The sequence below is a fragment of the Dendrobates tinctorius genome, unplaced genomic scaffold (genome assembly GCF_039654945.1).
Source record: "Dendrobates tinctorius isolate UK_male_01 unplaced genomic scaffold, ASM3965494v1 ptg000089l, whole genome shotgun sequence".
In the NCBI taxonomy this organism is placed as follows: domain Eukaryota; kingdom Metazoa; phylum Chordata; class Amphibia; order Anura; family Dendrobatidae; genus Dendrobates; species Dendrobates tinctorius.
This window is the reverse complement of record NW_027361757.1, coordinates 16,693,706-16,715,247: the sequence shown is the minus strand read 5'-3', so window position 1 is coordinate 16,715,247 and position 21,542 is coordinate 16,693,706. Positions and strand designations below refer to the sequence as shown.

At 41.9% G+C, this 21,542-nt stretch overlaps 1 protein-coding gene across 1 annotated transcript in view; it reads left to right on the top strand.

Annotated features, from left to right (window-relative positions):
- Positions 1-21,542, top strand: part of PIK3AP1 (phosphoinositide-3-kinase adaptor protein 1) — a 203,334-nt gene that overhangs the window by 131,604 nt on the left and 50,188 nt on the right. Inside the window, exons 9-10 of the mRNA XM_073585858.1 lie at positions 9,354-9,443; positions 15,625-15,807. Coding sequence (XP_073441959.1) covers positions 9,354-9,443; positions 15,625-15,807 — 273 coding nt within the window. The remainder of the gene's footprint in view (positions 1-9,353; positions 9,444-15,624; positions 15,808-21,542) is intronic.

Sequence of the window (21,542 nt, the reverse complement as noted above, 5' to 3'; positions counted from 1 at the left end):
CTGGACCACCATTTTTAAAGAAAAGCTGTAAATACTGTAAGTAGTACCATAGAGACGGAAAACTCAAGGATGACAAGCGGGAAGACAAGATTGGTTGCTACAGAGAGTTTTTCATTGAGATGATTTTGATAAATGAGGTCCATGACTAATATACTACAGTATACATGAAAATTAGGATATTTTGTTTTCACAGGGAAAAAAAATACAAACAAGACGTGTAAAACACAACAAAAAAACTTTATTTCAGAAACATGTTTCTTTAAAACTTCTTTTGCTATAAGAGATCATACGTTACAGTTAGGACCAGTGGGACAACATTTTTTGCCTTTTGGTCACTTGCAGGAAAGAATGTTCGCATGCAAATCTGTTCTAAAAACTGAAAATTCCAAAGTTTTAGGCTAAGTGCACACGTAGCAGAAAATTTCTGCTGAAAAACCTGACTCCCTTCCCAGAAACCGCACGTTTTTTTCTGCGCGTTTTCCGCACGGTTTTTGCGCAGAAAACGCGCGGTTTTTATGCGTTTTCAAAATGCATAGAACTAGCCAGAAACGCTGCAAAATCCGTGAAATTAATGAGCATACTGCGGTTTTTATCGCGATGCGTTTTTTTCGCTGTAAAAAACGCATCAATAAGCACAAAAAGTGCAAAATGCATAGAAATGAATGGGAAGCTTATTTTTAACGGTTTTATTGGAAAAACCGCTAAAAATACCACTAAAAAAACCCTGTGTGAACACAGCCTTAAAGATATTGTTACCGGTCTACAGGAGCTTAGCACTTCCCTGCCTCCTGGCTTTCTGCACACCAAAATGTTGACAGTTTGGACCAGTGATATTGTTGAGTTGCTTGCCCGAACTGTGCACTTTCTGATGCTGCAAGCAGATGTTTTCATGCTAATTATCCCTCATTTACAGCGCTATACATAACACAGCGCTATATAAAATAGAGCAGGGGTGCGAGAATTTTCCCAAGGGGCCACATGAGAGACTGTGACTGTTGTGAAGGCCAAACTAATAGGCTTTAAAGACTGAAATTAATTCTGCTCAATATTAATATTCAGGAGAAGGAAGGATCCAGCTTCCGATACAGGTGTATATAGAAAACAAATTCCTTTATTAGCGAAAAGTTAAAAATATTTTACAAAAAGATGAACAATTACACACCCACAATCTAAGGTATGAAGTGGGGTCTCCTCACTAGATGCGTCTTACAGATTTATTAACCCTTTAAGGACCTGGCTTTTTTTTTTTTCATTTTTGCGTTGTTCGTTTTTTCAACACCTTATTTCAAGATCCATAACATTTTTATTTTTTTTGTTCACAATGACATAGTAACATAGTAATTAAGGTTGAAGGAAGACTTTAACTCCATCTAGTTCAACCCATATCCTGTCCTAACTTGCCCTAACATGTTGATCCAGAGGAAGGCAAAAAAACCCATGTAGCAAACAGTAAGCTTCACATTGGGGAAAAAAATTCCTTCCCAACTCCACATACGGCAATCAGACTAGCTCCCTGAATCAACGCAATATTAAGGAGACTAGTGTATATATCCTGTAATATTATACTTGTCAAGAAATGCATCCAGACCCTTCTTACATTTTAGTAGGAAATCACTCATTACAACATCATATGGCAGAGAGTTCCATAGTCTCACTGCTCTTGACATGTGAGAACTTGCTTTATCCGGGACGAGGTGTACTTTTTGTCATGATCCAGGCTGGATCTGACAAGGTAAATGGATAAGTGAACTTTTTTTCCTTTGGCTAGGTGCCAAAGTGGGTTGATTGCCCCCGGTGGCCATTAGAATTATTACACGTGGTGTCGTTCATTCTAAGTTGCCCCGGTGGTGGTGAGTGGTATCGCACCTTAGTTTTAGGGTCAATGTGCACGCAATTACAAAACAGGTGTTAGGCTCTATAAAAGGGAGCCAGGTGGGTTCAATCACTGTTGGTGATATTGATTGTGTGTTAGTCATTCACGAGGAAGCCTGGGTGAATGAAGAAGCTGAACATGAGTCCTGCGCAGCCCAGCCAGAGGGGACGAGTGGCAGCTATGTGGTCTGCAAGAAGGGCTGGCATGGCGTGGTGGAGTCACAGTTTATGGTGTCGACAGGAGGTGTTTGCATGGCTTGGTGGAGTGGCGACGATGGTGAGAGTTGCACTCACCATGCTGGACCTTGTTGCTGAGAGCTGGACTCAAGCATGCTTGACTTTTTGGGCAGAAGCTGAACTCATCATTGGGACTCTGTTACTGGACTGCTGCAATTGGTGGTGGACTCTGCTCCAAGGCTGCACTATGGTGAAGGATCCAGTTATGGTGATGGATCTGGGTGGAGGAGAAGATGCACACAGGTGGTGGGCTCTGTTGCTAGGAGCGTATGCAACAGAGCAAAGCTGAGTGGTGTTTCCCCTGTATTGTCATTTTCCCTTGTGTGTTTAGTGCAGTGGTGGGATTAGTTTCCGCACCGACCAATTTCCTAGTGAGGGTTTAGGTCAGGGTGAGCTAGGGTTTTTAGGTTCCTGTTGCGCGCCCGGTGCGGAACCGGCATAGGGAACGTTAGGAGTGCAGGGACACTGGCTCAGGGGAGCTCAGGAGGTCTCCACTTCCCTTTTCCCTATCGCAGGGCCCACCATTGTTAATGTTTCCCAGGTTTCCCTTATTGTTTAAATTCGCCTTACTGGAGGCGAGGTTTCCAGACTTGTATATACGTGTAATGTCTAAATTCGCCAGTTGGAGGCGGTGTATCCAGCTGCACGTGTTTATTATTTAAATTCGCCCCACTGGAGGCGGTGTATCCAGGGTCACGTGCGTCACATGGGTTTGCCTTGCGGTACTCGCTGCGTCCAGACACGCGTGACCGTGACACTTTTGAATTACACCGTTCATTTTATCATGTGATTTACTGGAAAGCAGGGGAAAAAAATCCAAGCATGACTAAATGGCAAAGAATCCCACAATTCCACAATGGTTTTTTTTGGGGGGGGGGTTTATTTAGGCTGGGTTTATACTTGCATACCAGGGCTCTGCGGAGGGCTGCGTACTTCCTCCCTGAAGCTCTGCCCACTTCCACACTTCTTCCATTTAGGCCCGCCTACTTCTGCATGCGTCCTGTGTACCTATCTTTAACATTGGGTATGCAGGACATGCGGATGTATGCCGATGCTTCGTTTTGACGCGCCTGCCGACCGCACGGGAATGCAACTGGTGGAAAGGGGAGTGACAGCAGTTTCATCCAGGAGATGACGATTCATTTGAGTATCCCTTCGTGCACTGGGGATTCTCAAACGAACCATCATAGGAAGTGGGTAATATAGACAGAACCCTAAGTTGCACGACAGAGTAAATGGTGGGAAATTGTACCAAGATTTAAATTATGAAAATTATTAGTTTTTAAAGATTTATTAATTGAAATTTATTTTTGCATTCTGGACTAACGCTTTAATGAATGCATTTACGGGTTAACTCTTCCCGTTACTGAACTGCCTATTTACATCCTACTGGAATGTGCTGCTTTCCAACGGGACATAAAAAAGCAGTGCTGTCTTCTCACAGATTGTGATCATTTTCCTCTGCTCACTCCAGGCTAAAAGCAGCGACACAGCAGCAGGGAGCGTGCACGTCTGTGTCTGGAGCAACTCTATTAACTTCTTAAATGGCTCTGTCAATAGCAGTTGCATCAAGTAAGAGGTGGAAGGGTTCTCCCTTTGTTACCACATTGGATTTTTGCAATGAATCGCAGAGCGCCTGCACAGACCGAAGTCTGTTAGATCGTGCAGCACACTCACTGGCATGGACAACACACTGCAGCCCATAAGGACCGCATGTTAATTGGGTATCTGTGTAATCCTATCAACATGTACTGTAAAACCATGTCATTGTGGATTCCGCATGGTGAACACTGTAAAAAAAAAAAAAAAAAAAATATATATATATATATATATATATATATATATGTACAAAAAAACAATGCCAGAATTGCTATTTTGTGTACATCATACCTAAAATTGGAATAAAAAGTGATTAACAAATCTTATCTACTCAAAAGTGGCCTAAGTAAAAACTGTGGTTTCTCCCACAAAGGTCAAGCTCCCCCCACAGCTCTGTCTATGGAAAAATAAAGAAGTTATAAGCCCCAGAATATGGTGACTGGATAAAATTAGTTTTTTGGGGGGGCAAAACAAGTACACTTTAAAAATAAACAAGATAAATTTGGTATTACCTGATTGTGTTGACCTGCAGAACAAAGTTTACACATCATTTATACTGAATGGTGAACAACTGAAAAAAATTGTTGCCACCTTTCCAAAATTGTGGGTAAACAACTTTGCTTCAAGCATGTGATGCACATTCAAACTCACTTGTGGCAAGTAACAGGTGTGGGCAATATGAACATCACACTTGACACCAGATAAAAAGAGAAGTTGACTCAATCATTGCATTGTGTGTCTATGTGCCACACTAAGCATGGATTACAGAGAGGAGAATTGTCTGTGGACTTGAGAACCAAATTGTTGAAAAAATATCAACAATCTTAAGGTTACAAGTCCATCTCCAGAGATCTTGTTCCTTTGTCCACAGTGTGCAAAATAACCTAGAAGTTTACAACGCATGGCAATGTAACTAATTTCACTGAATGTGGTCTTCAGAAAAAAATTAATGAAAAGTTGCAACATGGGATAGTCCGGATCATAGAATCATAGAATTGTAGAGTTGGAAGGGACCTCCTGGGCCATCTGGTCCAACCCCCTGCTCAAAGCAGGATTCGCTAAATCATCCCAGTCAGATGTCTGTCCAGCCTCTGTTTGAAGACTTCCATTGAAGGAGAACTCACCACTTCTCGTGGCAGCTTGTTCCACTCATTGATCACTCTAACTGTCAAAAAGTTTTTTCTAATATCTAATCTGTGTCTCCTCCCATTCAGTTTCATCCCATTGCTTCTAGTCTTTCCTTGTGCAAATGAGAATAAAGTTGATCCTTCTACAATGTGACAGCCCTTTAGATATTTGTAGACAGCTATTAAGTCTCCTCTCAGTCTTCTCTTTTGCAAACTAAACATTCCCAAATCCCTCAACCTTTCCTCATAAGACAGGGTTTGCAGACCAGTCACCATTCTGGTCGCTCTTTTCTGAACTTGCTCCAGTTTGTTGATGTCTTTTTTAAAATGTGGTGCCCAAAACTGGACACAATATTCCAGATGAGGTCTGACCAAAGAGGAGTAGAGGGAAATAATGACTTCACGTGATCTAGACTGTATGCTTCTGTTAATACATCCTAGAATGGCATTTGCCTTTTTTGCTGCTGCATCACACTGTTGACTCATATTCAGTCTGTGATCTATTAGTATACCCAAGTCTTTTTCACATGTGCTGTTGCTTAGCCCTATTCCTCCCATTCTGTATATGCTTTTTTCATTTTTATTGCCCAGATGTAGTACTTTGCATTTTTCCCTGTTAAAAACCATTCTGTTAGTTGCTGCCCACTTCTCCAGTTTATTTATATCTTTTTGAATCCTCTCTCTCTCTTCTCTAGTATTAGCTATCCCTCCTAGCTTTGTGTCATCAGCAAATTTAATCAGTTTACCCGCAATTCCTTCATCTAAATCATTGATAAAGATGTTGAACAATACAGGGCCCAGGACAGAGCCCTGTGGTACCCCACTTGAGACATTCTTCCAACTGGATGTGCAGCCATTTACGACCACTCTTTGGGTCCGATCACTAAGCCAGTTATGAATCCACCTAACAGTTGCCTTGTCCATTCCATACTTAGTCATTTTTTCTATAAGGATTGTATGAGATACTTTGTCAAATGCTTTGCTGAAGTCAAGATATACTATATCTACAGCATTTCCTTGATCCACCCAATCAGTGATTCCGTCATAGAAGGAAATTAAGTTAGTCTGACATGACTTATTAGTTACAATCCCATGCTGACTCTGTTTAATCACTTCATTCTTATGCAGGTACTCACATACATGTTGTTTAATAATTTGTTCAAAGATCTTTCCTGGTATAGAAGTCAGACTCATCGGCCTATAGTTGCCTGGGTCCACCTTCTTCCCCTTTTTGAAGATAGGAACAACATTTGCTCTTCTCCAGTCTTCTGGGACTTCTCCTGTTCTCCAAGAATTTTCAAAGATTATGGAGAGGGGTTCAAAAATTTCTTCTGCTATCTCCTTCAGTACTCTGGGGTGTAATTCATCTGGACCTGGAGACTTGAATTCATTTAGGTTAGCTAAGTGTTTCCTCACTATCTTTCTGTTTATAGACATCCTGGATTCTTCTATACCCTTAATAGGACAGTGAAGAACAGTTGATGTTACGTTTCCTTTCTGAGAGAAAACAGATGCAAAATAGGAATTTAAAAGTTCGGCCTTCTCAACATCCTGTCTTACCATTTCATCATTTTCATCCTGTAAAAATCCTATAGCATCTTTGACTTTTCTTTTACTTTTGACATATCCCCAAAATCCTTTATTATTGCTTTTGACATCTCTTGCAAGCCTCAATTCATTTTCAGCTTTAGCTAATCTGATTTTTGCCCTGCAGGTTCTGCAGACAGCATTATATTCTTCTTTAGATATGCCTCCCTCTTTCCATTTTATAAACATTTTTTTCTTCCTTTTTAGCATGTGCTTAAGTTCTGTGTTCATCCATCCTGGTTTCCTTAAATGCTTCCTATTCTTCCCTCTTTTCGGAATTGTTAACAATTGTGCTTTGAGAATTTCATTTTTCAAGATTTCCCATCCTTCCTGGACATTTTTGTCTTTAAGGATATCCAGCCATTGGATCCCTCCAATTCTCTTTCTGAATCCCTTAAAATCTGCCTTTCTGAAATCTAACCTTGACGTCTGAGTCTTCACAGGTCTTCCTCCTCTAGTTATCCAAAATTCTAAAATAGCATGGTCGCTACCTCCTAGGGTCCCAGCCACTTTTACCTCCTCAACCAATTCCTCCCTGTTTATAAGGATTAGATCCAAGGTAGCAGTTCCCCTTGTTTTCTCCCCTACCTTTTGGAAGATAAAGTTGTCAGCAAGAGAGGATAAGAATTTCCTTGACCTGTTAGTTTTGCCTGAGAGAGATTCCCAACAAATGTCTGGATAGTTGAAATCTCCCATGACAACTATGTCATATTTTTTGGAGAACTTGGCCATTTGATGCATAAAGAGTTCATCCATATCTTCAGCTTGCACAGGCGGCCTGTAGTAAATGCCTACAATGGTGTCCTTTCAATTGTTCTGTCCTTGTATTCTTACCCAAACAGTTTCCACAGAACTCCCAGTCTCTGAAGCTTCAATCTCTGTGCAGATATACGCGTTTCTAACATACAATGCGACACCTCCTCCTATTGGATAAGCAGCCCCAATCAAGTTCCCAAAAAAATTAAAGTTGTCCTGCAGGCTCAGGGTGCATCTATGTCAGCGCAAAATATCTAACAACATATAAATGAAATGAAAGGCTACAGCAGGAAACCCAGGAGGTCCCCACTGCTGACACAGAGAAATAAAAAAGCTGGACTGTAGTTTACCAAAATGTATGTGAGTAAGCCAAAACATTTTAGGAAAGCGTCTTGTGGACAGATGAGACCAAGATAGAACTTTTTGGTAAAGTGCGTCATTCTAATGTTTACCAAAAACGGAATGAGGCCTACAAAGAAAGGAACACTCTGTCTACAGTCAAATATGGTAAAGGTTCAAAGATGTTTTGGAATTGTTTTAGGTGCCTTAACTGTGTGCAAGGCATCTTGAAATCTGAAGATTACCAAAGGAATTTGGGTTAGAATGTAGTGTTGGAATGCTGGGTTTGCAGCCTTGGTCTTCGGTCTTCCAGCAGGACAAAGACTCCAAACATACTTTAAGAAGAACCCAGAAATAGATAGAAACAAAACACTGGAGAGTTCTGATGTGTCCAGCAATGAGTCTGGATCTAAATCCTAGTGAATATGTGTTTAGAGATTTCAAAATTGCTGTTTGGAGTAGACACCTTTCAAATATGAGACCTGGAGCAGTTTGTAAAACAAGCTTGGTCCAAAATTCCAGTTGAGAGGTGTAAGAAGCTTGTAGATGTTTATAGGAAACGCCTGCAGTTATTTATTTCAAAGGATGTACAACCAAATAATAAGTTGAGGTTGCCAATAATTCTGTCCAGCCCATGGCTTAAACATGCAACCACCGCACTGACTGCCAGCAACTCAGTATTAGTGTCACCTGCCTTCATTTTACTCACACGCACACAATCTTTAACTTTAAAATTTGAACACAAAGAAGGAAAAGTTGTGGAATTATAGAAATCACACAATTTGTAAACATGTTATATGCAAATGATGAAAAAATGAAAACAAAAACAGCCATTATTCAACATAACACCAGGCCGCATGTTTCTTGTGTTACTGTGAGCAGACTGTGTGGTCTAAACATTCTACTATGGCCTGCAGCATCTCCAGACTTGTCTCCCATTGAGCACATCTGGGATATCATTGGTTGGTGTGGTAATTGCAGAGGGAGCTGCCAGCAGCAGATCTTGATGATTTGCCAAAGTGCATTTAGTGTAGCTAAAGTGTGTAAGCGCGGGGATTTCTGCACATAGCTCACACACTCTGTACTGAATAAATTGAGGTGTTTTAATTATTTTGTTTCTTTTTTCAGCATTTTCATATCATAATCATGTCTCTCCAACCTGTGATTTCCATAATTTCACGTCTTTTCCTTCTTTGTGTTTCAGTTTCAAGGTTGAGAAGTGGAGCTAATATATATATATATATATATATATATATATATATATATATATATATATATGAGAACAAAAAAGAAATCCAGCAAGAACTCAGCAAACCAGGGTTGGAGTAAAATGATGCTTTTCTTTATTTCTTTTACAAGGTAAAAAAACGACCCACAAGGATCAGAAACCAGAGTAGACCAGAGTCCCATTTGCGTTTGTCTGCCATGCACTCTGGTTTCTGATCCTTGTGGGTCGTTTTTTTACCTTGTTGAAGAAATAAAGAAAAGTATCATTTTACTCCAACCCTGGTTTGCTGAGTTCTTGCTGGATTTCCTTTTTGTTCTCCTATTGAAGGATCTACTCCTAATCCAGTCCGTGCAGGTACTTGATTACCAGGTGGGAAAGACCCATGAGTCTCATTGCTGCAGCTGGACACTGACACACATACTTATATATATATATATATATATATATATATATATATATATATATATATACACTGTATATCAGACTTATTCTTAATTGCGATATGGAACAAAATAGGAAGAGGAAAGGAGAGGAAACGACAACATGATAAAAGAAGGGATAAGAAATTTTTTTGTGCAGTGATTATTGTTCTTTTAAATCTTTTATAGATATGGATATGACACAAATGAAAGATGAGCTATCATCAGTTAGCCAAGCTCCTCATGAGCAAGACTCAATGCTACGTAGAATCCTAGAAGGTAAGTTGTACTTTTTTTCCTGTTTACCTTTTTAATTATTGCTATCCACTTCCACACCAACAGTAATGTGAAATAATATGCACATCATCAAGAAGACAAGGCTCTACAGAGTCCCTTTCTAGGGATTCTTGGGTGTCTCAGTTATGGATAGAGGATAACTTGCAACTCTGGGAATAACCCTTTAACATATAGAATTTCAGGTAGCATTTTTCTGTTAGGAGTTCATATATATTGGGGAGCTACACCGGGTAAAATAAGTATTGAAATTTTCACTAATTTTCTAAGTACCGTAAATATATTTGTAAAGGTGCTATTGATGTGAAATTTTCACCAGATGTCGGTAACAACCCATCCAATCCACGCAGGCAGAGATCAAACCATAGCTGTCTATAAATTAAGTTATATGTATTATTGAGAAATGACAAAGGGAAAAAGTATTGTGTGAAGGGGATTTTGAGACAGAGAGTGGCCAGAAGATTGTGGTGTTCGGTTTTACAAACTCCTGCACTGGTTAAAGTACTTCACTATCTTATTAAACATTGTTTTTTTTTCCTTGCTGGCAGTGCAAGGATTAATGTGTTCAGTTGAGACTCCTGGAGTTTTCCTACCTGGATTGCCTCCGCTGTTCAGTGTTTGACACTCCCCTCTGCTATGTATTCTCGCTTCTGGCACTTATGAATTGCCAGTGTTAGTTCTTACTGCCTGTTTTGGAGTTGGAGGTGTAGTTCGTAGTTGGAGTTGGCATTGGCGTTTAGAGATTTGTTCCGATTATTGCTTGGAGTTTTCTTTGTGTGCACATCTTCATCCTTTCCTATTCGGTTTCTCTTGCCTTTTACTCCCCTGTGTTTGGTGAGTGCATTTTGTATTATTGTTATTTTAATTTATCCCTGTCCATCTTCCCTTGATTGTCTGTTTAATGTTATCTTATACACTTTGGTTTCCCACCTCCCTGAGTGGGGGAAGAGAACATATAAGGGTTGACATAGGAACATTCCAAGGCTTGTGAACCCGGCGTCTCCAACTTCAGGAGTAATCCGGAGGACTGGGTTAGACTAGGGTGTATTTATATATCTAGCTTGGTAATACAATAAATTGGTTTGATAAGTAGAGACCAAAAAATGTTTTCCGGTTGAGGTGCCACCTGCAGGTCATTGTGTCTTTCTGTAGGTTTATGAAAATGAATGTTTAAACTGTATTTAGTGATAAAATCGTGGATGTGTGGTTTGTTTGGCTCTTTTCTTGCTGAAGGGAGCAAGTTCACCTTTGAAATGGTGTATCATTTGTGTGTGGGGGGCGTCAGTTGAATCAGCTGATACTATTTTTCACTGAGTGGCAGGATTGCTTTCTAATTACTGATAGATTTCAGCTGGTGTCACCTATTTTTATTTATTATTATTATTATTTATTGTTATAGCGCCATTTATTCCTTGGCGCTTTACATGTAAGGAGGGGTATACATAAAAACAAGTACAATAATCTTAAACAATACAAATCATAACTGGTACAGGAGGAGAGAGGACCCTGCCCGCGAGGGCTCACAATCTACAAGGGATGGGTGATAATACAGTAGGCGAGGGTAGAGCCGGTCGTGCAGCGGTTTGGTCGATCGGTGGTTACTGCAGGTTGTAGGCTTGTCGGAAGAGGTGGGTCTTCAGGCTCTTTTTGAAGGTTTCGATGGTAGGTGAGAGTCTGATATGTTGTGGTAGAGAGTTCCAGAGTAGGGGTGATGCGCGAGAGAAATCTTGTATGCGATTGTGGGAAGAGGGGAGTAGAGAAGGAGATCTTGTGAGGATCGGAGGTTGCGTGCAGGAAAGTACCGGGAGACGAGGTCACAGATGTATGGAGGAGACAGGTTGTGGATAGCTTTGTATGTCATGGTTAGGGTTTTGTAATGGATTCTCTGGGCAATTGGGAGCCAGTGAAGGGATTGACAGAGGGGAGAAGCTGGGGAATAGCGGGGGGACAGGTGGATTAGTCGGGCAGCAGAGTTTAGAATAGATTGGAGGGGTGCGAGAGTGTTTGAGGGGAGGCCACAGAGCAGGAGGTTTCAGTAGTCAAGGCGAGAGATGATGAGGGCATGGACTAGGGTTTTTGCAGATTCTTGGGTGAGGAATGAACGGATTCGTGAAATATTTTTGAGTTGAAGTCGGCAGGAAGTGGAAAGGGCTTGGATATGTGGTTTGAAGGAGAGATTAGCGTCAAGGATTACTCCGAGGCAGCGAGCTTGTGGGACTGGGGAGAGTGGGCAGTCATTTACTGTAATTGATAGGTTCGTAGGGGGGGTCACGTGAGATGGGGGAAAGATGATGAATTCTGTTTTGTCCATGTTGAGTTTCAGAAATCTAGCGGAGAAGAAGGATGAAATAGTGGACAGACATTGAGGGATTCTGGTTAGTAGGGAGGTGATATCTGGTCCAGAGATGTAGATCTGTGTGTCATCAGCGTAGAGATGATACTGAAAGCCATGAGATTCTATGAGCTGTCCCAGGCCAAAGGTGTAAATAGAGAACAGCAGGGGCCCAAGGACTGAACCTTGTGGGACTCCGACAGATAGGGGGCGAGGTGAGGAGGTGGTGTGTGAGTGGGAGACGCTGAATGTCCGGTCTGTTAGGTATGATGACATCCAGGATAGGGCCAAGTCTGTGATGCCGAGGGATGAGAGGGTCTGTAATAATAGGGAATGGTCCACTGTGTCAAAGGCAGCCGACTGGTCCAGGAGGAGGAGGACAGAGTAGTGTCGCTTGCTCTTGACGGTTAAGAGGTCATTGGTGACCTTAGTAAGGGCAGTTTCAGTGGAGTGGTGTGACCGGAAGCCAGATTGTAAGCGGTCGAAGAGGGAGCAAGAAGAGAGATGGGAAGACAGTTCAAGGTAGACGTGTTGTTCCAGTAGCTTGGAGGCGTAGGGGAGAAGTGATATAGAGCGATAGCTAGATACAGAGGATGGGTCAAGAGAGGGCTTTTTGAGGACAGGTGTGATGAGGCATGTTTAAAGCTTGAGGGGAAAACACCAGTTGTTAGTGATAGGTTGAAGAGATGGGTTAGGGTTGGGATGAAGACTGTGGTGAGGTTTGGTATGAAGTGGGATGGGATCGGGTCGAGTGCACAGGTGGTGAGATGTGATCTTGAGAGTAGAGTGGAGAGTCGATCTTCTGTAATGGTGGAGAAGTTGGTTTTGAAGGTGGAGGGCTGGGAAGTCGGGAGGAAGGGCTCTGGGGGTTCTTGACCTAAACTTTCTCTGATGTTATCAATCTTCTGCTTGAAAAATGAGGCAAAGTCTTCAGCTGAGATGAGTGGGGAGGGAGGAGGTGCTGGGGGGCGGAGGAGAGAATTGAAGGTGTTGAATAACTGTTTAGGGTTGTGAGACAGGGAGGATATGAGAGATGAGAAGTAGGTTTGTTTAGCTGTGGCGAGTGTGGTCTTGAAAGTAGTGAGGGACTGTTTGAATGCGATGAAGTGCTCGTTGGAGTGGGATCTTTTCCATCTGCGCTCAGCAGCCCTGGAAGCTCGCCTCAGCTCTTTGGTCAGGCTGGTGTACCAGGGCTGTCTGTTGATTTTGTGAGTTTTGGTATGTGTAAGTGGGGCAGCGGATTCCAAAGCTACAGCTATTGTGGTGTTATATAGAGCGGCAGCGTCATCCGCATTGTGTAAGGAACTTATATCTGTAAGAGGGAGGAGGGATTCAGAGAATGAGTGTAGGTCAAGGTGTTTAAGATTCCTGCGAGGGTGTGAAAGTTTGTGGGGTGGGGATTGTAGACATGGAGTGAAGAGGGAAGAGAATGTGAGAAGGTTGTGGTCAGAGAGAGGAAGAGGTGAGTTAGAGAGGTTAGATAGGGAGCAGAGGCGGGTGAAGATGAGGTCCAGTGTGTGGCCATCTTTGTGGGTGGCTGTAGAAGACCATTGAGTGAGGCCGAAGGAGGAAGTGAGAGATAGGAGTTTAGTGGCAGCTGAGAGGGAAGTGTCAATGGGGATGTTGAAGTCGCCCATGATGATAGTAGGGATGTCCGCGGAAAGGAAATGAAGTAACCAGGTGGTGAAGTGGTCAAAGAAGGTGGTGGCTGGCCCTGGGGGGAGGTAGATGACAGCCAGTTGGAGGTTGGAGGGGGAGTAGATGCGCACAGAGTGCACCTCAAAGGAAGGGAGGGTAACAGAGGGTGGCAGTGGGATTGGGGTGAAGGAGCAGGTATCTGACAGGAGAAAACCAACTCCTCCGCCATGTTTGCTGCTGGGGCGGGGGGTGTGAGAAAGGTGGAAGCCACCATATGAAAGTGCAGCAGGAGAGGCTGTGTCAGAAGGGGTGAGCCATGTTTCGGTGATGGCGAGGAAGGAAAGTTTGGTAGTTACAAAAAGATCATGGATGTAGGAAAGCTTGTTGCAGACAGAGCGAGCGTTCCACAGAGTTCCTGTTAGTGGGACTGGGGAAGCGGGGGCTGGGTGAATGGGTATAAGGTTGGAGAGGTTACGGAAGGTTGTGATAGAGCGTGGATGGGAGGTAGAAATGACTGTGGGAATGTGGTGAGGAGGACCAGGATTTGGGGAGATATCACCAGCAGTGAGAAGGAGCAGAGAAAGTGTTAGCAGGTGGGAGCAGGAGAGGGAATGAGGGGGCTGTCTGTGTTTGGAGACAGAGGATTGTATGTTAAGGTACAGTTTTGAGGTGGAGGTGAGGTGGATGGGGAGGATTGAAGAAGAGATGAACAGTTCCTTACTAGGAGTAGGGATTAGGGGAATTAGCAGAAAGTGAAGGATTATGGGGGTGAAAGTGTAAACAAACAGAAACATTGTTTACAGTGACTGTGTCCAGTTACCTTCAGTTCCCTTCTGGTTCAATTCTGGTTTTAATTCTTAAATTAATCTTCACACTTCTAGAACACACTTATAGGAATGACACTGCAGACTGAAGTCTTTATGCAGACTTGTGCTCTGCAATATATGTACAACTAAGTGTAGTCAGGTGTGAAGCAGAGAGGAGTAGTCTCTACTCTTCTTGGTCAGACAATTAAGAGTGGACCAGATGCATATGATCAAGCCAGAGTAAACAAGGTCATAAATAACACTGGGGTAAGCTGGGGTTAGCTGAAAGGCATACCATGTGAATGCTAGGTGCAGAGGCAAGTCTATGTGCAAAGCTGGGTGATGCACTGTGTGCCCTTCATAGACAGACAGCAGGAGAGCTGGGTGGATGGACATACCTGTCGGAAGAATATCTTTATTCATGTCGTCAATTCTTTTTCCCTGTGTCATTTCTTTTTATTACACATGAATTAATTTGTGGACATCTATGTTTTGATTTCTTTGGATGGGTTGCTACCGAAATCTGGTGAAAATTTAATGTTAAGATCATCTTTAGAAATATATTTACTTAGAAAGTTGGTGACGTGGTCAATACTTAATTCACCCACTGTATATGTCACAACATGTTACATGCAGTTTTTTATTTTACTTCTTATGGATGACTCTTTGGTAAAACATAGGTCCCTTTACATGTAAGTGTTGCTTTTATTGTAGTAAATTCCAATATTCTAACCCTTTGCCAGTATCTCAATCTATCATGCCCAGAAACCTACGGTAAGTGGCCAGTGTTATACCAGTATCACAAAAATATACATTATACCATGCAGGAACATAGTCAGCACATACCACAGCTCCTGGGCAGAGGAGGAAGCAAAAGAGAGTATACACACAGGACAGCAGGGGATCACAGCGGATTTTGTTTATTATGTAAAACATGCTGCTTGTTTTTAAACACTTTTGCTTCCTCCTCTGTATGGCCAGACATGGTCATTACACAGTACACAGCATGGGCAAATTAATAAGATTATCTCAGCACAGGAATATTTTTTTAAACACACCCAATTGTGGAAATTATTATTATTCCATTGTCTATGCATTAAAATGTACTTTGTTCTTTTGAAAATCCCTTTAATCTGCAAGGAGTTTGTATGTTCTCCCCGTGTTTGCGTGGGTTTCCTCCGGGTACTCCGGTTTCCTCCCACATTCCAAAGACATACTGATAGGGAATTTAGATTGTGAGCCCCCATCGGGGACAGTGATGAAAATGTGTGCAAAACTGTAAAGCGCTGCGGAATATGTTAGCGCTATATAAAAATAAAGATTATTATAAGATTATTATTATTAATGAAGTTTTTTTTTTTTTTTCTTTTTTTTTATTAATTCTATCCAGGAAGCAGCACAGCCGGCTATTATGATATAAATTCTGAAGGTGTATATGACACATGTGTTGGAAGTTCACTTTATGAGATAGTTTGTGATACCGAACAATCCTCAGCAGTAGCAAAAAATCGCCCCCCTGTACCTGTTCCAAGACCGACGCAACTACCAGATAAACAGCCGTACATTGCACAGTGTAAGTTTATGTTGAAATTTTAGGTTGGTTGTTTTTTTTTGTATACCTTAAGAAATGTTGGAAAATATTTACTGCATTAACTCTGATTTTACAGTGGACCACTTTATGAACATATATTATAAAAATCAATTTATAAGTTGATCTTTTTTTTTCCTTTATTTTTTTTCTGGCCAATTATTGGTACATTATTTTGCAAATATACATTCCATGTCAATCATTGGCCAGTCAAAACAGTGTAAAAAGATATACAAAAAATAATACAAAAAAGTAGTTTAAAATTTCCTATTGTTATTTTTTTATGAAAAATTAATTTTAAATATTTATAGTACTTAAAAAAAACACTTCTCCTTTGAGATATCATATTCTTAATAAGCAATCTGCAGATCTGTATATTTATCAATTATGTTTTCTAACCCCCAAAAGAGTGCTCCAAGGTGACTGACTATCTCTAGAAGTTGAGATTCTGAGATGGATTACAGGAAATAGGGGAAGGTCTTTGTGTCTCTGCTCTTGTTCTCCTGTCTTTCAAGGCACACCGAGCCATAGTAGAGAGGGGCAGGCTTTTCGGTCAGGCAGACAAGAAAATGGATGACGATAGCCTCAAGGCATCCTGGGAAAGGAAAAGAAATTTTCAGCATTCATAGTCATGGGCATAGCATGGAGGAGGTCAAAAGAATTGTTGACCTAAGCACCAAATTCGAAGGATGGTGCCAAATTTTGCCCTTTTCCCCCACTGCCATCTCTTATTAGAGTGTAGTGATGCACATTGAATGCTCATCGGGTGGACTACGGCTGCTGAGGCAGAGAGCAGCAGCCTATGAAAAACTCATCTCAACTGATGCACTCTGCACATGCAGTGACTGAGATGACAAAGGCTGAGTTGTGCTCCCCTACAGCTCCCTGCCTCTCCTTCCACTTGTTATTTTGTGAGAGAAGAGACTGAGAACTATTGGCAGCGCTGTCCCAAATTTAAAAATGTGTCTCCTGAAAAAAAACAATCACTAATGTTAGAATAAACTTTAATTTTCTACTTAATTTTTCAATTCTTAGCTAAAGTTAGGACTAGGATTAGAGGGTTAGGATAAGAGATAGGATTATGGTTAAGAATAGAGTTAGGTTATGGCTACGATTATGGCTGGGACTAGAGCTAGGCTACGTTCCCACAAGTTTTTTGTTCGTTTTTGATGTTGCCGATTTTCTGCAGTATTTCTGCACCTATTAAGTAAATTCGGTTATTTGTATTTTTGTTGCATTTTTTAGTTTGTTTCTTTCATGAGTTTTTATTACATTTTTGACACTGTGGTGTTTGTCTTTTTGGTGTGTTGCTTTTTACATAAAGCTGCTTTGTTTTGGATACTTTCTGGTATTTAGCTTTGACAAAACTTCATGTATGAATTACACATTATTTGAATGCGTTTCTGCAACGGAAACGCAGTAAAAATATGTGTTTTTTCCCTGCGGATTTTCTGCATGTAATGCAGGTCTGTTGGGAAAATCTGCACTTTAAACTAAGCGTACCAAGAAGAGATACTGAGATGTTGCCAATTTAAATTTTGCACCACAAGTCAGTTTATGTAGCATTAAAAAAAAGCACAGAGGCCATGAGACTTCTCTTTAAATTCAATCCACTTTGCCGGAACTGTAAGACGCAGCGTTTCTGATGCAGCAAAAATACATAGCGCCAAACACTCATTATTGGCACACAGCCTTAGGCTATGTGCGCACGTTACGGATTTGCTTGTGGAAATTTCTGCGTGATTTCTGCATTTCTTGGCAGAAAACGCAGTGGAAATTCCACACGTTTTTTATGCAAATTTTATGCATTTTTTATGTGGATTTACATGCGGATTTGTATGCGGATCTGTTTGCGAATTTGTTAGCTAAATAAAGATATAGTATTTAAAAAAAAATGTGATGTAATTTCCTTGTCCAACCTCCATTGTTGATGTGCTTCAACCAAGATGGGCACTATTCTACATTCTCCGCCCACACACTCTTCCTCCTTCTGACATAACTTCCTTTGACAAATCTGCTGCGTTTTTGGCATCAAATCCTCAGCTAAGCCGCACAAAATCCGCAGTAAATCCGCAAACCTTTTTACATCTGTGTTTTTGCTGCAGATTTGAGTGACTCAGTGGAAGTCAATAGGTGAAAAACGCTGCAGATCGACGAAAAGAATTGACTTGCTACGGAAAATAAAACGCTGCGAATAAGGACAGAAATTTCCGCAGCATGTGCACAAGAATTCAGGATTATCATTGATTAACCTTGCTTTAGTAATCCTTTGCGTTTTTGGTGCATTTCCGCACAGAAAAAAACGCTGCGGAAACGCAAAAAATGTGCATCGTATGCACATAGCCATAGAGTTCGGTCTAGGTTAGTGCTAGGGGTAGGTTTAGGGATAGAGTAATAAAATAGTTACATAAAAAAGGACAAAAATGAAATCTAAAAGTAAAAAAAATAAAACATATATACTCTATTGTAACCTGAATATAAGCCGAGACATCTAATTTTGCCACAAAAAAATGTGAAAACTTATTGACTCGAGTTAGCCTGGTATGCATGCCCACCTCATCCCCATCCTGGTATGCGTGGCCTCCTCATCCCCATCCTGGTATGCTTGCCCCCCCATAACCCTATACTGGTATGCATGGCTCCTCATCACTAAATATGCATGACCCCTTCATCCACATTCTGGAATACATGGTCCCCTCATCCCTATGCTGGTATGCATGCCGCCCATTCCCATCCTGGTATGAATGGCCCCCTCATCCCCATCCTGGTGTGCATGGTCTCCTCATCCCCATCCTAGTATGCAAGACTCCCATCCCCATCTTAATATGCATATACTGGTTTGTATGACTCCTCAACCCTATACTGGTATGCATGTCCCCCATGCCCATCCTGGTATGAATGGCCCCCTCATCCACATACTGGTATACATGGCCCCCTCATCCCTATACTTGTATGCTTGGCTCCTCATAACTGTCCTGGTATGGATTCCCCCCATCCTCATCCTGGTATGCATGACACACTCATCCCTATACTGGTATGCATGGCTCCTCATCCCTATCCTGGTATGCATTGCCTCCTCATCCTTATACTGGTATTCACAGCCCCCTCCTCCCTAGCATGGTATGCATGGCACCCATCCTGGAATGCACAGCCCTCTCATCCCTATCCTGATATGCATGGCCCTCATCAGAAAAACATTTAAAAAAAACATCCTACTTACCTTCCCTCCCTCGCAACATCCTATTCTGATGCTGGCAGCTGATTTATGCTGGTAAGCTGCACATGGCAGGGACGTCATGCGCTACTTACAAGCAGAGGACAGCTGCCAGAATACTCACTGCTCCCCATGCTGGTACTATGTGCGTGGAGAGCAGTGAATATTCATTGATGTACTGTGTCAGAACGCTATTAACTTTCTGATTTACCCCACGTCTGCAGGTTACTAGCATATTTTCACATGACAGATTCCCTTTAAAGGAATGTAGTAATCTGAAGACAGAATGCTGTAGGGGTTAAAACACTGAATTCAGTTTGGCGTCTCTTATCAAGCTCTGTCCTGTTGTTTTACTTGCAATGACTGTATTAGCACAGTCCTGGTCTGACTCCCCCACCCCACACCCCACCCCCCGTGATAAGCAGCTCACTGTCTATAGCTGTCTAGACCGGGAGGTGTGTGTGGGTGGGGTTAGATTTCTCAGCTCTGCTGCATTGCTAAATCTAAAAACATTAATTGTGTCAGAACTTCTGTACCCAGTAAAATAAGTGATGCATCGTTGGATTCAGGGTCTCTTTGCCTACACCATGCTACACATACTTGAGGTAGCAAAAACCTACTGACACATTCCCTTTTAGAGGACAGGTAGACTATAAGTAATTTACATGCTTTATCCACTACAAATGTCAAATGCCGATACCGCTATACAGTAAAAATAAAATAATTGAAAATGAAAGTATAAAATGTAATTCTATATACTTCACAGAGATCACAGGTAAGGTTAGCGACAGAGAAAGCCTTCATTCACACAGACTTCCTCATTTTAAGACAAGAGTGGAATTTACTTTTTCATAAACTTTCTATCTTTTCCTGAGCATTCTCCTTGCTTGGGATAAAGAATAACACACACAACTCAACTAATAAGTTCACTGACAAGCAAAGGCAATTTTAAGAATGCTTAAGGGCATGTCACACTAAGCGATATCGCTAGCAATATCGCTATAACTAGTGACGTTATAGCGATATTGCTAGCGATATCGCTGTGTCTGATACTTACCTACGACCGCTCCCCCCTGGTTATCGCTGATCGCGCGAGAACGTCCTGGACCGTTTCTTGTCGTCAGCTTCCTGCGGCGCTTCCTGCTGTGACGACGAGCGACTCGTGGAGCCGGGCGGGAGGACGTCAGGATCGCCTAGTGTGACAAGTAAGTAGCGACCCCCGTCCCCAGCGATCGCTGGTGAGATCTGCCTGTGTGGCAGCTCACTAGCGACCACTTAGCGATGCACCAGCGATCCTGACTGCGTCATATCGTTGGTCGGGATCGCTGGTGCATCGCTAAGTGTGACAGTACCTTTAGACTCAATCCTATTAGTTCAGAAAGCAGCTTAAACAACCAGAGTGTATGTAGAGATAATGTGGCTCACTTAACAAGTAATGTAATAAAAATGGGTTAAAAGCAGTGCTATATAGAGGAATACTGCTTTGTTAAAAAAACAAAAAAAACAAAAACAGTCTAATATCTGCAACCATTACAGTGTATCTAGCTAGAACAGGACCCACAAATCCTGAAGATGTTCACAAATCCTACTGTCCTTTGTTTGTATTGCAGACCCAAACATTTACTATAAAGTTAAGAGTATTCCAGTCTTAGTCACTGCAGTTAAAGGGAATTTGTCAGGTCATTTTTTTGTAGTATCCTAATAATATCCAGAAATAGGGCATGGACAGCCGTTTCAGGATATGTAACTTTTATTTTTGCACGTAGCCCCATTGTGCTGCTGTAAGCCTCGAACAAATCACCCCTCTGTCACTGATTCAGTTGGACTGCTGTACGCCCAAGGATCACATTGTAATCCCCGGACTGGCCGTTGGCTCTCCTGACCCAAGAATGACAGCTGCATAGAAATACATGCTTTCACGCTCAGCTCAGGAGAGCAGACGGCCAGTCCGAGGATTGCGATATGATCCTTGGCGAAGTAACTCAGCAGTCGGACTGAATCAGTGACACTGGCAGGGGGGGGTTGGTCTGGATTATGGGCAGGGTGAATATTCATTTTGCATTTACAGGCTTATCGGCAAGTGTATAAATGCCAAATGTATGTTCAGCCCTTCCCCTACCAATAATCATGCCCACCCCTCTGCATCAGCATCACTAATTCAATCAGACAGCCGAGTTACTCATTCGAGGATCACATTGTATTCCTCGGACTGGCCTTCTGCTCTCCTGACATGAGCGTGCCAGTATGTATTTCTATGCAGCTGTCATTATCAGGTCATGGGAGCAGACGGCCAGTCTAAGGATTGAGATGCGATCCTTGGGCATGCAGAAGTCTGATTGAATCAGTGATACCAGTGCAGAGGGGTGGGCGGGATTATGGGAGGGGGAAGGGGTGAATATTAATTTGCAATTTACTTTCATAGTTGAAGTGTACCTACGATAAAACTTACAGACTTCTCCATTCTTTGTAGGTGGGAAAACTTGCAAAATCGGCAGTGTATCAAATA